The sequence below is a fragment of the Mauremys reevesii genome, linkage group 6, assembly GCF_016161935.1.
Source record: "Mauremys reevesii isolate NIE-2019 linkage group 6, ASM1616193v1, whole genome shotgun sequence".
Taxonomy (NCBI): domain Eukaryota; kingdom Metazoa; phylum Chordata; order Testudines; family Geoemydidae; genus Mauremys; species Mauremys reevesii.
Genome location: NC_052628.1, coordinates 46,578,075 through 46,593,986, shown reverse-complemented (window position 1 = coordinate 46,593,986; position 15,912 = coordinate 46,578,075). Strand labels below are relative to the sequence as shown.

General features: G+C 43.3%; 1 protein-coding gene across 4 annotated transcripts in view; it reads left to right on the top strand.

Annotated features, from left to right (window-relative positions):
• Positions 1-15,912, top strand: part of FCHO2 (FCH and mu domain containing endocytic adaptor 2) — a 212,763-nt gene that overhangs the window by 158,035 nt on the left and 38,816 nt on the right. For all 4 annotated transcript variants that reach the window (XM_039543173.1, XM_039543171.1, XM_039543172.1 and 1 more), the window contains 2 exons: positions 198-240; positions 2,317-2,411. In XM_039543173.1, the coding sequence (XP_039399107.1) occupies positions 198-240; positions 2,317-2,411 (138 nt within the window). The remainder of the gene's footprint in view (positions 1-197; positions 241-2,316; positions 2,412-15,912) is intronic.

The following is a 15,912-nucleotide window of genomic DNA, read 5'->3' as shown; positions in this document are numbered from 1 at the left end:
TTTAGGAAGTATTTTAGAAGGAGCTGACTCATAACATTGCATAAATAACACTAATTTCATCCTTTCCATTTCCTTCTGAATTATTTTCATTGCAGCTATTATCATTCCAGATTGTGTTTTATCATGAAGCTGAATGATTTTGTTAATCAAATTTCATGGCTTTCATTTGTCATAAAAGGTTGTTTTTTTTTAATTAGGTGAAGAGTTAACAAAATCAAAGCATTCTGTTCCATCTAATGAGTAAGTTACAATTTAAAATGTAGGCTTTACATTGAATTCCATTTTTGTGGGGGGTTTGGTTTGATACAGGATTGAGAAATCCATTGCTAGACTTGGCTATTCAGTTTAGGCTGGATAGCTAGTGATTCCTAAGAGGTAAGGACTTACTCAAAATTCTTTATTTAAAAACTGGGGATTTTATCCTATACTCTTCCCTTCATGGGCATTCCTTTTTTCCACCTGTTCATTTTCTTCATTGTGATTGTCTCAAATAATTATTTTAGTTATAAATATAAAATTTTATTTTATATTACAATTATTAAAAGTAATAGAAATCGGTTAACATTCTAAATTAATCTAGAAGCTACCATAACTTTTAAGGAATGCAAGTTTGATAGGGTCAAGATTTGGGCTGGTTCATATACAAGTTTTACTGATCAGTTTTAATTAGGGCTGTCGAGCGATTAAAAAATGAATTCCACTGTTAAATGGTATTCTATTATTGTTTATTTAAATATTTTTGTATGTTTTCTACATTTTCAAATATATTGATTTTAATTACAACACAGAATACAAAGCATAAAACTTTAGAACCTGCAAGTCCAATCAGTCCAATCAGTCCTACTTCAGTCAATTGTTCAGACAAACAAGTTTGGTTACAATTTGCAGGAGATAATTCTGCCCACGTCTTGTTTACAATGTCACCTGAAAATGAGAACAGGCGTTCGCATGGCACTGTTGTAGCCAGCATCGCAAGATATTTACCCTAAAGATATTTAAAGATATTTATGCAAGATATTTACGCTAAAGATGCATGTTCATTTTCATAATCTGAGTCAGCAGAAGGTTGGTTTTCCACCAGCAGAAGGTTGATTTTTCTTTTTTGGTGGTTCAGGTTCTGTAGTTTCCGCATTGGAGTGTTGCTCTTTTAAGACTTCTGAAAGCATTGTCCACATCTCGTCCCTCTCAGATTTCAGAAGGCACTTCAGATTCTTAAACCTTGGGTCGAGTGCTGTATCTGTCATAGAAATCTCACATTGGTACCTTCTTTGCATTTTGTCAAATCCACTGTGAAAGAGTTCTTAAAACAAACCTGTGCTGGGTCATCATCCGAGACTGCTATATGACATATATGGCAGAATGCAGGTAAAACAGAACAGGAGACATACAGTTCTCCCCCAGGTAGTTCAATCACAAATTTAGTTAACGCATTATTTTTTTAATAAGCCTCATCAAACATGGAAGCATGTCCTCTGGAGTGGGGGCCGAAGCATGAAGGGGCATATGAATGTTTAGCATATCTGGCACATAAATACCTTGCAACGCCAGCTACAAAAGTGCCATATGAACGCCTGTTCTCACTTTCAGGTGACATTGTAAATAAGAAGCAGTCAGCAGTATTGCCCGTAAATGTAAACAAACTTGTTTGTCTTAGCAATTGGCTGAACACAAAGTAGGACTGAATAGATTTGTAGGCTCTAAAGTTTTACGTTGTTTTGTTTTTGAGTGTAGTTAAGTTACACTTTCACGATAGAGATTGTACTACAGTACTTGTATGAGGTGAATTGAAATACTATTTTTTGTTTATCATTTTTACAGTGCAAATATTTGTAATAAAAATAATATAAAGTGAGCACTGTACACTTTGTATTCTGTGTTGTAATAGAACTCAATATATTTGAAAATGTACAAAAACATCCAAAAATACTTAATAAATGTCAATAGGTATTCTGTTGTTTAACAGTGCAATTAATTGTGATTAATTTTTTTGAGTTAAGTGCGATTAATCAACAGCCCTAGTTTTAATTAACATGTTTTGTTGAAAAAGGAAATAGGACCCTTTTATTCTGAAATAAGAGTGCCCACACACAAATTTGCACCGAAATAACAAAGTGTAAATTTAAAACATTTCTTTCTTTTGGTGAAAGTCTGTGTGTGAACCAGCCCTATGACCTACATTTATCCAGCAGAATGTTTTTATGTGGCAGGGAGGTTCTCATTAGACTGATTACAGCACACAAGTCACTTCAATAATTTGGTGGTTGTTATAAATATGTATGCTTTGTGTTTATTTTCCAATTTTAACTGTTACAATAGGAAGGGGAACAATGACCTCCTGGCATGGGATCTACCCTTTGTCACTTCTCTTGATTCATCTTCTTCAGCTTCATTGACGTCCTCAGCCTCATTAGGTAAAATATTTGATACTAGAAATTGTATTATAAATCCTAAGTGTTTATTATAAAAATCTTCTTTGGGGTTTGTTTTGTTATTTTTCTATTGGAAGGGATTTGCATTAGAGAGAATTGCAGTGAGAGAGTTTTGAAACATGATATCTCTCATTTATATGTACAGCAGGATACAGTGTGTTAGACTGTGGATTACTATAAGTAACTGTGTTCATTCTTTAAGCATCTGAATAAACTGAAGGCAGAGTCAATTTTTTGCTAGCACTGTGCACAGCTCTTCCTATTTCCTCTATAATCCACCTACTGTTACTGGGTGCTACTTTCTCCATGGGTTACAATCCAAATAATGTATGGGGCTCTTCCTACTCCCTCACTTGTCTCTCTTCATAGGAAAGGATGTTCCCCCTTGTTTCTTTTAAGTCATTGTAACTGGATCACTACCTCCAGAGCACCCTATTGTCGTCTGAGGTGGCCTTGTAGGCACCCTGCCCCCAGTTTCTTGTGTTCTCTGCAGTGATCGACTACCAGACCTAAGTACTGAGAACAAGATCCCCCTTCTGTGGGGTCTGACTCATTACCTCTTTTACAGAGTATAAAACTCTTTGTTAGCCCCACAAGTCCAACTCTTCTCCCTGGTTCTGGAGTCCCAGAGCCCCACCCAGGGGCGGCTCTAGGCACCAGCGGGCCAAGCGCCCGCTTGGGGCGGCATCCTGGGGAGGGCGTCATTTGGCTCCGGTGGAGCTCCCGCCGGCATGCCTGCGGCAGGTCCACCGGAGCCCGGGACGAGCGGACCTGCCGCAGTCATGCCTGCGGCGGGTCCCATTGAGCTCCCGCAGGCATGACTGCGGCAGGTCCGCTCGTCCCGGGCTCCGGTGGACCTGCCGCAGGCATGCCGGCGGGAGCTCCACCGGAGCCAAATGACGCCCTCCCCAGGATGCCGGAGCCGCGGGAAGAGGGGACCCGCCGCGGGACTGGGGAAGGGCGGCGCAGCGTTCCGCGCTGCTTGGGGCAGCCTACTTTGTAGAGCCGCCCCTGGCCCCACCCCTCTCCCCCAAGGGCCCATGCTACAGTTCAAGAAAACGTCTCCTCCTAGGGTCAGGAGTCCCACAGCCGTCCTTGTTGGGACTTGTTGATTCAAATAGGCTTTCTCTCCTGGGTTGAGAAGTTCCATAGCCCTTTTGTTGTGGCTGTGCTGATTCAGGCCAACTGCAGCCTTCAAGCAGCTTTTCCAAGCTGGCCCCTCCTTACTTAGTCCCTGCCTCCCTGGGCTGGGACAGGTCAGCAGGCAGCCATCCTTCCCCTGATGGTGTATGTCCTGTTATTAGAGAGAAGGTAGCATATATGCTGCCCTTTCTCCCAACCAACCAGGAGGAGCTCTGGGAAGGATGGGAGCCTTGCCCTATCAGCAGGCTAGCTGACCCTAATTTACTGATAAATTGAAATGAGAGAGAGTATGTTATAAATTAGATTTGTAAAAATAGCATGGACTTTTCTAATTAACCTGTCTTTTTATTAGCTGAAATGCAGATTTTGTCAAAAACCAGCCAGAATCCAGTTTTTAAAGACACTGGGTAAAATTTCAAAGGAATCTAAGGCCCAGATTTTTAAAGGTGTTACTGCATTCAGCATTGCAGTGATTTAGCATTGCTATGATTTAGAAGCATACATCTCATTTTCAAATGGGATTTAGGCACTTAGGACCATAAATCTCATTTAAAGGCTACTGAGGGCCTAAATTGCTTTGGAAAATGGGATGTCAATGCTTTTGAACATTTTAGCCACAGTGAATAATGCTCACTTCAGTTGATCCTTGTACAAAGCAAAATTAATCCATCTACATCTGTTACCTAATGTATACAATATTAAATAAAGTGAGTATTCTAAAATATCACAGAATAAATATAATGTACTTTGGAAAAATATGTGGCAAGGCAAAAGCAACAGTAGGCAATTATCCTGTGAAAGTACCTAAGTTCTGATAGTATTATTTAAATCAAGCTGACCTTTATTGCTCTTTGAGCTGCAGTTAGATACCAAGAGGTGGGATTTCCAAAACCACTGGGATTGGACCTAATTCAGCACTCCTTGAAGTCAGTGGGAGTTTTATCATTGACTTCAGTAGGACAAAAGTTAAGCCAATGTTTAGCTCTTTTGACAACCCCATCCCAATAATTAAGTTGCTGACTGAAATATACTTGCAAGTACATGTAACATACATGTAACATATTGTGGTTTAAAAAGTCACCACATGGGCATTCTTTTCCTTTTTACCACTGCTTAAAACCTTCCTTTTGGACAGTGTTTTGCAGCTCAATATGAATTACTATATTATTTAAACAATCGGTAGGCCTTGCAGCATAGAAGTAAACTTAGATCATTCAGTGAATAATTGCCCTTTGATAGAACTTGAAGCAAACTTTGTTATCGTGAGAAAACATGATAGAAATTATTTTGGCTAGTTACGCTTTCCGTATTAGTTATTCATGTTATAAAAATGCTTCTTTCATGTACTCTTTCTTCCTTCCTTCCCCATTTCTTCGTCTGTAGTTTAAAAAATTCAGTTTTTTATGTTTGTCTGTGCACTGTTTTAACTTAGGATCTGTAGCAATGCAAACTTTAGAAACAATGTTTAAAGCATTTAGCAGGAACAGTAAGATCTACTAAATCTGTAGATTTCCAGGCTTGAAAAATCTACTAGCCTGTGGTGAGTAGGAAGTTTTCCCAGGCAAGTGCTATCAACTCTCTAGAATTGAAATTTTCATTTATTTTTTTTAATCTGTCCATCTCCCCTTAGGAGTGCACACACTCAGTGCACTAAAGCCATAGAACTTTACTTAGCAGTACCCGATGGGGTGATACTCATGTCCTTTGGCCCTTGTAAACCATCATGTAGTACTTTAAGGGCAGCACAACCCTGACCCCCCCTCAGTTCCTTCTCACCAGCCATGGCTTGAGTCAAAGTGTATCCGTGTGGTATTTTATCTCGCATTTCTCTGTCACGGTGCTTTTCTTGTGTATATAGTTCTAGTAGTACCCTTAGGATTTAGTTAAGCAGTAGAAGTTAGATACGGTTTAGTCTGGTGTGATACCGTCATCAAGTTTTGAACACTGCCTGTCAATCTATTTATTGCTGACCTGGGAACCAAGAGTAGGAGTGGGCTGATAAAGTTTGCGGATGACACCAAGTTGGGGGGTATTGTCAATTCGGAAGAGGATCGGGATATTCTCCAGGGAGATTTAGATGACCTTGTAAACTGGAGTATTAGTAACAGGATGAAATTCAATAGTGAGAAGTGTAAGGTTATGCATTTAGGGATGTCTAACAAGAACTTTAGTTATAAGCTGGGGACGCACCAGTTGGAAGTAACGGAGGAGGAGAAGGACCTAGGAGTCCTGGTTGATCGCAGGATGACTATGAGTAGGCAATGTGATGTGGCCGTTAAAAAAGCTAATGCGGTCTTGGGTTGCATTAGGCGAGGTATTTCTAGTAGGGATAAGGAGGTGCTAGTCCCGTTATATAAGGCGTTGGTGAGACCTCATTTGGAGTATTGTGTGCAGTTTTGGTCTCCCATGTTTAAGAAGGATGAATTCAAACTAGAACAGGTACAAAGAAGGGCCACTAGAATGATCCGAGGAATGGAAGGCCTTTTGTATGAAAGGAGACTTGAGGAGCTCGGTTTGTTTTCCTTAACCAAAAGAAGGATAAGAGGAGATATGATTACACTCTTTAAATATATCAGAGGGATAAATACCAGGGAAGGAGAAGAATTATTTCAGCTCAGTGCTAATGTGGACACGAGGACGAATGGATATAAACTGTCAGTCAGGAAATTCAGGCTTGAAATTAGACGAAGGTTTCTAACCATCAGGGGAGTGCAATACTGGAACAGCCTACCGAGGGAAACAGTGGGGGCGAAGGACCTCCATGACTTTAAGATTAAGCTAGATAAGTTTATGGAGGGGATGGTATGATAGGATAACGGGCTTAGTCAATAGGTCAATTAAGTGCCACACTGGTAAATAGTACAATGGGTCAATGGTATGATATAACCTTTTCCAGAGGGTTTGGCTGGAGAGTCTTGCCTGCATGCTCGGGGTTCAGCTGACCGCCATATTTGGGGTCGGGAAGGAATTTTCCTCCAGGGAAGATTGGCAATGGCCCTGGAGGTTTTTCGCCTTCCTCCGAAGCATGGGGCAGGGGTCGCTTGCTAAGGAGTGGGTGGATCGGCTTATGTGGCCTGCATCTTGCAGGAGGTCAGACTAGATGATCATAATGGTCCCTTCTGATCTTGAATTCTATGATTCTATGATTCTATGATGTGAGATGGCTGTTCCTAATAGTGAACCCAGCATTCAGTGTTTATTGTGCCTTGAGGAATGGCATATTAAAGAAAAGTGCTTCATCTGCCAGTCATTCAAAAGGAGAATGAAGGTGGCTTTAGAGACTTGCATCTGAAACAATATCTTATGGACCAGGCAGCACTGCTTCAGCACCAGGGACTTCCACAGGTCGGTTGGCCCCTCAGGGAGCTTTGGAGCTGGCATATTCCATGGCCAGATTCTGATTGCTCCCCCAGGATGAAGAAAGATTGTTCTTCTTCCTCTGGTCCCCCAAGGAAAATGACTCTCAAGATGAACTGGGCTACAGAGCTCAGAGAGATTCTTCCTCTTCTTCCAAGAAGAGTGCAGACCAGCATTGTGTTTCCCAGGTGCCCAAGATAGGGCTGGGCCCCACCTGCTCTCTGGAACTGAGACGAGATCAGTTGGACACACTATACTATACCATCAGTTCCAGTATTATTCATGGGGCATCTGCTGCACTGACTGTTTCCACGCCATTGGCATAACAGGCAGCACAGGATTTGCTCTGCCTTTCTGTTCCTGTCTCTCCATTACTTCAGAAGCATTCAACTGTAGTGGCCTCTTCTGTGTCCTTGGGGCTAACTGGACTGGCTGCAGAATTGTTGTTATTGTTGGCACCATCTTCCGCACTGCTTAATTGATTGAGGTTGGTCTCCTTGATGCCAAGGGGCTCACCAGTACACACATTGCCTTCGGTACCAACAACTGTTTCAGTATAGACCACCTCTACAATATTACTACCAGCCTTGACTTCATTACCAATGTCTGTTTTGGTGCTGAGTGTGAATGCAATGCCCCCACTAGGGCCCAAGGTGCCAGCTACTTTATCATTGGTCACACCAATGCGATCTGCGTATTGGTCTTCAGATGAGGCTGGATGTTTACTTGCCCCTGCCTGGAGATGCTCCTCTGTTGCCACTATACTGCTTGAAGGGTTCTTTAAGATTGAACTCAAGGGCATTGACTTCCTCTCTCTTGCCTTCAAGGTACTGTCCTCGACAGTTAGCAAGACATTCTGGGGATTACCATCGGTACTGGGATTGCCGCCACTCCTACAATAACGATAGAGGCTCTTGGACCAGTTCCTATTGGCCACAATGCCATATTCTCTTCCTCAGTGACCTCCTTGGAATCATTGGGAAATTCCTTGAACTGCAAAGTCCTGATCCTTGGCTCAGTCCAGAGTGAGTTTGCCAATCCCCTTTGTAGTCTCTCCTCCTGAGCCACCTACACTGCAAACACAGACTGAGGTTGTCCCCTCTGAGCTGGTTCAGCCTGAACCATTGTTGCAGGGGCAGGAGTTGCTGCAGGAGATACCATAGGCTCTGTTCCCTTCCTCTTCACCAGATGACTAGATTCCTCTTCTCCAGTGCCTGAGGAGTTTAAATTATATCAGGATCTTCTGAGGCAAATGGTTTCAGCCTTAGGCATTCAGGCAGAGTTTGTTCAGGAAAATAACGTAAGTTGGTGGAAACTGTCCAGTCCTCAGCCCCAGGGATGGTAGCTCTCCCTATAAATGAAGCACTTTTGTGCAAACACTTTGTGACATACCCCAGCTTCTTTACCACCGCTTACAGTGAAGCATACTGAATACTGATAAAAGATATCATGTCCCTATGCAGAGTTTTGAGTGCTTCTGCCCACATCCAGCCCCGAATTCTCTTGTTGTGATGGCAGCAAATGAACGACTATGGCAGAGGAGATGCCTGAAGATAACCTTTTAGAGTAAGATTTGATGGAAAGAAAAAATTATTCAACTTTATCTTTACAAATGCACATTGTGAATCAGTAGGCTCTGTTATCTAAATATGACTTTGTGCATTGGGAAGCTATGTCCAATTTTCCTGATAAGTTGCCAGAATCCTACAGGGAAGAGTTTAAGGCATTCATTGTAGAAGGTCAGCTGGTAGCCAAGATGTTATTGCAATTGGCAGTGGGCATGGTGGATGCTTCTTCTAAAATTATGGTCTCAGTTGTAACTATGAGAAGGGCCTTGTGATTACAGCATTGCTCCTGTGGTCCAGCAGAGCATAAAGGACTTACCTTTCAGTGGTTGTTTTTTTATTTTCTCAAGGACTCTTGTGCTACTTTGCTTTCATTGAGGGTTTATTCGTAAAGAGACGTCATTATGGAGGTTATCAACAACAGCAGCAATAGCACTCTCAGCAATACTTCTGGTAGTCCTCCTACCTGCTAGGCAGCAAGACTTCTCCAGGAAGGGACACAAGTAGGAGGCCTTTTGGGTCCAATTTTAACCAGCCAGCCTGTCCTCCATCAGCTTCAAGCAATAAGCCATTTTGACTTGCATATTGAGAGCTGCATTCCAGACTTTATCTCCCCAGCCATATCTCCACCATTTGGGGACAGGCTGTCTCGCTTCTAAAATGCTTGGGAAACAGTAACCAAGGACAAATGGGTCCTAAGCACTGTGGGAGTCGGTTAGACCATCCAATTTCTGTTCATTTCCCCTTCCCACCCCACTACCCCATCCCTTTTTCAGGGACTCCTCATGAGTCACAGCTCCTTCAACAGGTCTAGTCTGCATGCTTCATGTTTCCCCTGCAGCATCAGGGAAAAGGACTCTACTCACAGTATTTCCCGATCCCCAATCTCTGTGGTCTCAACAAGTACATCAAATACATGAGATTCCATATGGTTACCCTAACTACTGTTCTCCCCACTTTGAATCATGACTGATTTGCTGCCCTTGATCTTCAGGATGCTTACTTCCACATGGCAATTTTTCCAAGCCACAGGAAGTTTCTGAGATTTGTAGTGACAGGTCACCATTAACAGTACACAGTGCTTTCCTTTGGCCTGTCCTCAGCTCCACGTGTTTTTGCCAAATGTATGACTGTAGTAGCAGCAGCATATCTCAGAAAAAGAGGAATTAATGTCTTTCATTTACCTTAATGTTTGATTAGTAAGGGGGAAGTCCAGAGACCAAGTCTTCTGTCTGTTCCAATTTCCGCTACATTTCTTCGATCGTCTGTGAACAAAGGAAAGCCAGCCACCACAATAGCAACACACAAATAGAGTTCACTGAGGCCCTCCTAGACTCTACAGGTTCGAGGGTGTTTCTGTCAAGAGAAGGATTTCATGCAGTTCGTTGCCTGTGGCTGTCCCTTGCTCTCACCCTTTAACTCTGATCCTTGTATGCTGGAATTGTTAGGTCATATGGCCGCATTTACGTACGTGGTCCAACATGCAAGATTTCATCTTCATCCTCTTCAGGGATGGTTGAAGTTGGTATATCTCCTGAAATGTCAGTCATTGCCACTGCCCATCCTGGAGTCTCTACAGAGGGGTGGACAGATCAGATCAAATAGTTGCAAAGGTGTTCCTTTTGCCCATCCTCCTCTAATCAGGGCCATAGTTACTGATGCCTTCACAGCAGATTGGGGAATACATCTGGGGACATTGAAGGTTCACGGTTTATGGACAGACAAGGAAGCTTCCTTTCATATCAACATCCTGTAGCTTCAAGCCATTTACAATGGATGCTGGGCACAGATGAAGAGCACAGATATTCATATCCTCATTGACAATACCACCACAATGTTTTATGTGAACAACCAGGGAGGAGCTTGCTCCAGCCACCTTTGTCAGGAAGCAATAATGTTTTTTGTCAGTTTTGCTTTAGGGAAAACATCTCCACAGCCGCTCACTTACCAGATGCTCAGAATAACTTGGTTGATTACCTCAGCAGGAATTTCTCCCAGAATCACGAGTGGTCTCTGAAGAGCAGCAGGCTGATGTCCATCTTCAGCAAATGGGGCATTCCAACTGTCGACCTGTTTGCAACCAAAAATAAGTTTTGTTCTCAATTGGGTTTCAGTCTGGGATCCTTTAATCAATGTCTTCCATCTGAACTGGGGATCAGCACTGAGATATGCTTTCCCCCCGAACCCACTCATTCCACAGATTGTTTTCAAACTGATGTTGGATCGTGCCAAATGAATACTTGTTGCATCAGATTGTATCGTTGCAAGACAATGTTCTGCAACATTCTCAGTCTGTGTTTGACCTCCCTGATCTCTTCCCCTCTATCTTGACCTACTGACTCAGCACCGTGGTCAAATTTGGCATCCAGTGCTGAGCAGTCTGACCTCATGGTGTGTATGCTGCATGGTTAGATGAGGGGAAGGATGGTGGGTTCAGAAGCAGTTCTGAGTGTTCTGCTTAATAGTAAAAAAACCTTCCACTAAGGTTATCTATTTGGCCAAGTGAAAACATTTTTTTGGTTTGATCGCTAGCCAGGGGAATTCAGCTGAAGCTAACCAGCATTCAGGACACTTTGGATTATCTGTTACAACTTTTAGTCCCCTGGTTTCTTTCTTTTTTTTTTTCCCTCTCTCAGATCATTGAGGGTCCACTTAGCAGCAATCTCTCTATACCGTCCTCTGATCCAAAGGAAGTCTGTTTTCTCAAACCGCATGGTAATGAGATTTCTAAGAGGTGTTGTCTGTCTCTTTCCACTTGTGAAGTAAACTGTTCCATTATGGGACCTTAATACTGTATTGGCTACCTTTATGGTGCATCCTGGCAACTTGTTCTCTCTTCTTTGCCAAAAGGTGGCTTTTCTTATTGCCATAAAAGCCTCAAGAAGAATGAGTGAACTGCAGGCCTTAATGGCAGAACCTCCGTAAATGCAGTTTGCAAAGATGAAGTGGTCCAAAGATTAGACAAAAATTTTGGATGCAAAGTGGTTTCACAGTTTCGCCTTAATGAAATATTTACCTCTGTTCTTTTGTAAGCCACATTCAAATGTGGATGAACAGCGTCTTCACACACTGGATGTGAGACAATGCTTGGTATTCTATCTGAAAAGGATTAAACCAAATAGTTCATCACCTTGACTTCATCTTCTGTGCGGATCGAATGAAGGGTCAGGTGGTCTCTGGACAGATGCTTTCCATATGGATCATTTCCTGCATTACGACAGCATATGAGGTAGCTCAGATCACACCTCCACAGAAACCGATGGCTCATTTGATGAGGGCCCAAGAAGCTTCTGTTGCATTTCTCAGTAATGTTTTTAATACTGGATATTTGCAGAGTCGGTATTTGGTCGTCTGTGCATATGTTTAGCAGACATTATGCTATTACAACTGCATCTCTGTCAGATGCACACTTTGGGAAGGCAGTCCTGCAGTCATTGTTCAAGTAGATTCCAAGCCTCACCACCTTTGTTTACTGCTTGTCAGTTGCCTGAGTGGAATACATATCTGCAGCCACTAGAAGAAAAAACTATTACCAACCTGTACTGTAATTGTTGTTCGAGATGTGGATGCAGATAGGTATTCTGTGACCCTCCCCCCATCCCCTCTGCAATGGAGTTTCTACTGTTGGGGTATGTCTACACTACGGGATTATTCCGATTTTACAGAAATCGATTTTTGGAAACAGATTGTATAAAGTCAAGTGCAAGCGGCCACACTAAGCACATTAATTCAGCAGTGTGCATCCATGTACCGAAGCTAGCTCGACTTCTGGAGCATTGCACTGTGGGTAACTATCTCATAGCTATCCCATAGTTCCCGCAGTTTCCTCCGCCCATTGGAATTATGGGTTGAGAATGATGGGGCCAAAAATTTGTCACGGGTGGTTATGGGTAAATTTCGTCAGTCAGTCCTCCCTCCGTGAAAGCAACGGCAGACAATCATTTTGCGCCCTTTTCCCTGGATTGCCCGGGCAGACGCCATAGCATGGCAACCATGGAGCCCATTCAGCCTTTTTTCACTGTCACCGTACGTCTACTGGATGCTGCTGACAGACGCGGTACTGCAGTGCTACACAGCAGCATCCTCTTGCCTTTGCACGTTAGCAAAGACGGTTACCAGTCATACTGTACCGTCTGTACCGTCTGCTGCTGTCATGGGTGCTCCTGGCCGGCCTGGGTGAGGTCGGTCGGGGGTGCCTGGACCAAAATGGGAATGACTCCCCAGGTCATTCTCTTCTTTAAGTTTTGTCTAATGGAGAGTCAGTCCTGCCTAGAATATCAGGCAAGCCTACTAAAGAACCAGAGAGGCAAACGACCGCTCCGGGTCAGAGCCCCATACATCCTGCAGAAATGATGAGCTGCATGCCATTCTAGGAGGTGCCCCTGCAACAACCCCACCGTTGCTTCCCTCCTCCTCCACCCCTCCTGGGTTACCGTGGCAGTTATCCCCCCATTTGTGTGATGAAGTAATAAAGAATGCATGAATTTGAAACAACACTGACTTTATTGCTTCTGCAACCAGAGATCAAAGGGGGGAGGGGAGTGCGATTGGCTTACAGCGAAGTAGAGCGAACCACCATTCTGCACTTGCTCAGCCTATAGCTGAAAATGGGAATCTGTGATAAACACTAGGATAGAAGCACAGGCAGGACTGAATCTCCATTTGTGTGTGGGCCTTTGGTTGACAATGGTAAAATACAAAATGTCCCAGGATATGTATGTTGGGGGACAGTTCTAAACGGCAGCTTAATTTTTTTATTTGCAGCAAAATGTAGAGGTCTGAGTATCTGATTGTGAGCCCTGGTAGCAAGGCGTAGGCTGAGGTAGGTGCGACTGCATGGTGCTGCTGACTGGGAGAGCAGCCTGAGGCAGAAGCCTCCAGCTGGCAGGATATTCCAGGCAGGACTGAATCTCCATTACACAAAACTTAAAGAAGAGAATGACCTGGACTCATTCCCATTTTTGCCCAGGCGCCCCCGACTGACCTCACCGAGGCCAGCCAGGAGCACCCACGGGACGACGATGATGGATACCAGTCATACTGCACCGTCTGCCGTCGGCAAGGCAAGGGGATGCTGCAGTGTAGCGCTGCAGCAACGCGTCTGCCAGCAGCATCCAGTAGACATACGGTGACATTGAAAAAAGGCGAGAAACATTTTTTTCCCCTTTGCTTTCACTGGGAGGGGCTGACGACATATACCCTGAACCACCCACAACAATGTTTTTGAGCCTTCAGGCATTGGGAGCTCAGCCCAGAATTCAAATGGCTTTTGGAGAGTGCAGGAACTGTGAGATAGCTACAGTTGTCAGTTGCCCCTCCCTCCGTGAGTGTCCATTTGATTCTTTGGCTTTCTGGTACGCTTGTCTCAGCTCCTTAAGTTTCACGCAGCACTGTGTTGAGTCCCTGTTGTGGCCTCTGTCCATCATGGCCTTAGAGATTTTTTCAAATGTTTTGGCATTTTGTCTTTTGGAACGGAGTTCTGATAGAACAGATTCATCTCCCATACAGAGATCAGATTCAGTATTTCTCGTACGGTCCATGCTGGAGCTCTTTTTTTTTATTCTGGGACTGCATGGTCACCCATGCTGATCAGCGCTCCACTCTGGGCAAACAGGAAATGAAATTCAAAGTTCGCGAGGCTTTTCCTGTCTACCTGACCAGTGCATCCGAGTTCAGATTGCTGTCCAGAGCTGTCACAATAGTGCACTGTGGGATAGCTCCCAGAGGCCAATAGCGTTGAATTGCAGCCACGCTAACCCTAATTCGAAATGGCAATGTCGATTTCAGCGCTACTCCGTTTGTCGGGGAGGAGTACAGAAATCGATTTTAAGAGCCCTTCATGTCGACAAAAATGGCTTCATTGTGTGGACGGGTGCAGGGTTAATTCAATTTAACACTGCTAAATTCGACATAAACTTGTTATGTAGACTAGGCCTTGATGTTAGTTGCAAAGGAATTGAGGGAGGTTGGGGCAGCGCTGCCCTTAAATAGCCATTGGAGAGGACTATGAGGGCCTAATGGTGTGAGTACCATCCCACTGGATACTGCTAAGCAAAGTTACTGGCTTCAGTCCACTGAGTGCACACACACCTGAGTGGAACACATGTCTGCACCCACAACTCAAAAAAAACAATTACAGTACAGGTAGGTAACCACTTTTTATAGTTGCAAAGATTATTTTCCATATATGAACTGAGTGGAAACCAATATTGTGCTTTCTTCCTAAGTCTGTACACCACTCCATTGCCACTGTTGCTTGTAGCTTTGACAAGTTGCAGCATAGGGTAAACTGACCAGTCTGATCAGTTTTTACTATTGCTGTTCCTGCCACTACAGCAGCCAAGGAGGTGAGGGAGGATAATAGAGTAGTCCCCCTACAGTAACATCAGTCAGGTGATTTTGAGGTGAGAGAATATTCCTTTACTACCAGACACCTACTGAATAGAGGCTGATATAGAAGATAGAACCCAAACAGGATACTATATGGAGAGGGGGAGAGACTTGGAGAAAAATGACAGAGCAAAATTAATAGATTGGTTGACAGTATTACAGTTAAATGATGTATACAAATAATATACAACTTTTAATGCAGACAGGGCCTGAGAGAACAGTTATTTTTCAGCTTGGCTAGTAGACGTAATCTTCAGGGTGTATATGTTTGGATTTATATTGTAGTTTTTAGAATTTTCATCTTGCTTCTAGCTTTCAGTTTTTCCCTTTTCCTTCAGCTACACTAAAAGAGCAAAATAGGAGCTCCTTCTCATCTACCATTGATTTTCCTGGGTGCATAATATCTGAATCTTTGCTTGGGCACCATACAGATTCTGGGTCTAGGAGCCCATCATCACCAGACTTCACCTCTAGCTCTTTGTGCAAACCTTTTATTACAACAGAACCAGCAGGGAACACAAATACTTTATCTATTATTTCGTGGTCTCAAAATCAGTGGATTTGCTTTGCTCGTGATCTTGTTACAGCTGAGCAAACAAATGCAAACCACGAGGCGCCCCAAAGTTTGCATTTTAAAACTGAAAATCTCCACACTGCCTCTGCTGCTTTGCTTGGGAGTTCTTCCAACAGCTGTGCCTCTGAGGATCAAAGTGACCTTTACAATAATATTATGTACCATGAAAAATTATTCATTCAAGAAATTGACAGTGCTGCTGAAATTTCTTCCACATCTTCGTTAGCACCACTGGACTCTAGTTCAGTTTCCACTTGTGTTCATATAGACAAGGGTATGGCAAGCATGTGTTGTGTATTGGTCTTTGCCTAATAACTGACTCCAAAAAGTAGACTGACTTCTCTCCCTCACTCTTGCTCACCTGATATTAAAATTAATTCATCCTCTCATCTAAAGATACTAAATCTTATCAATGTTTTTAGCACCAAGCCTCCTAAGTCAGTCAGTCAACATA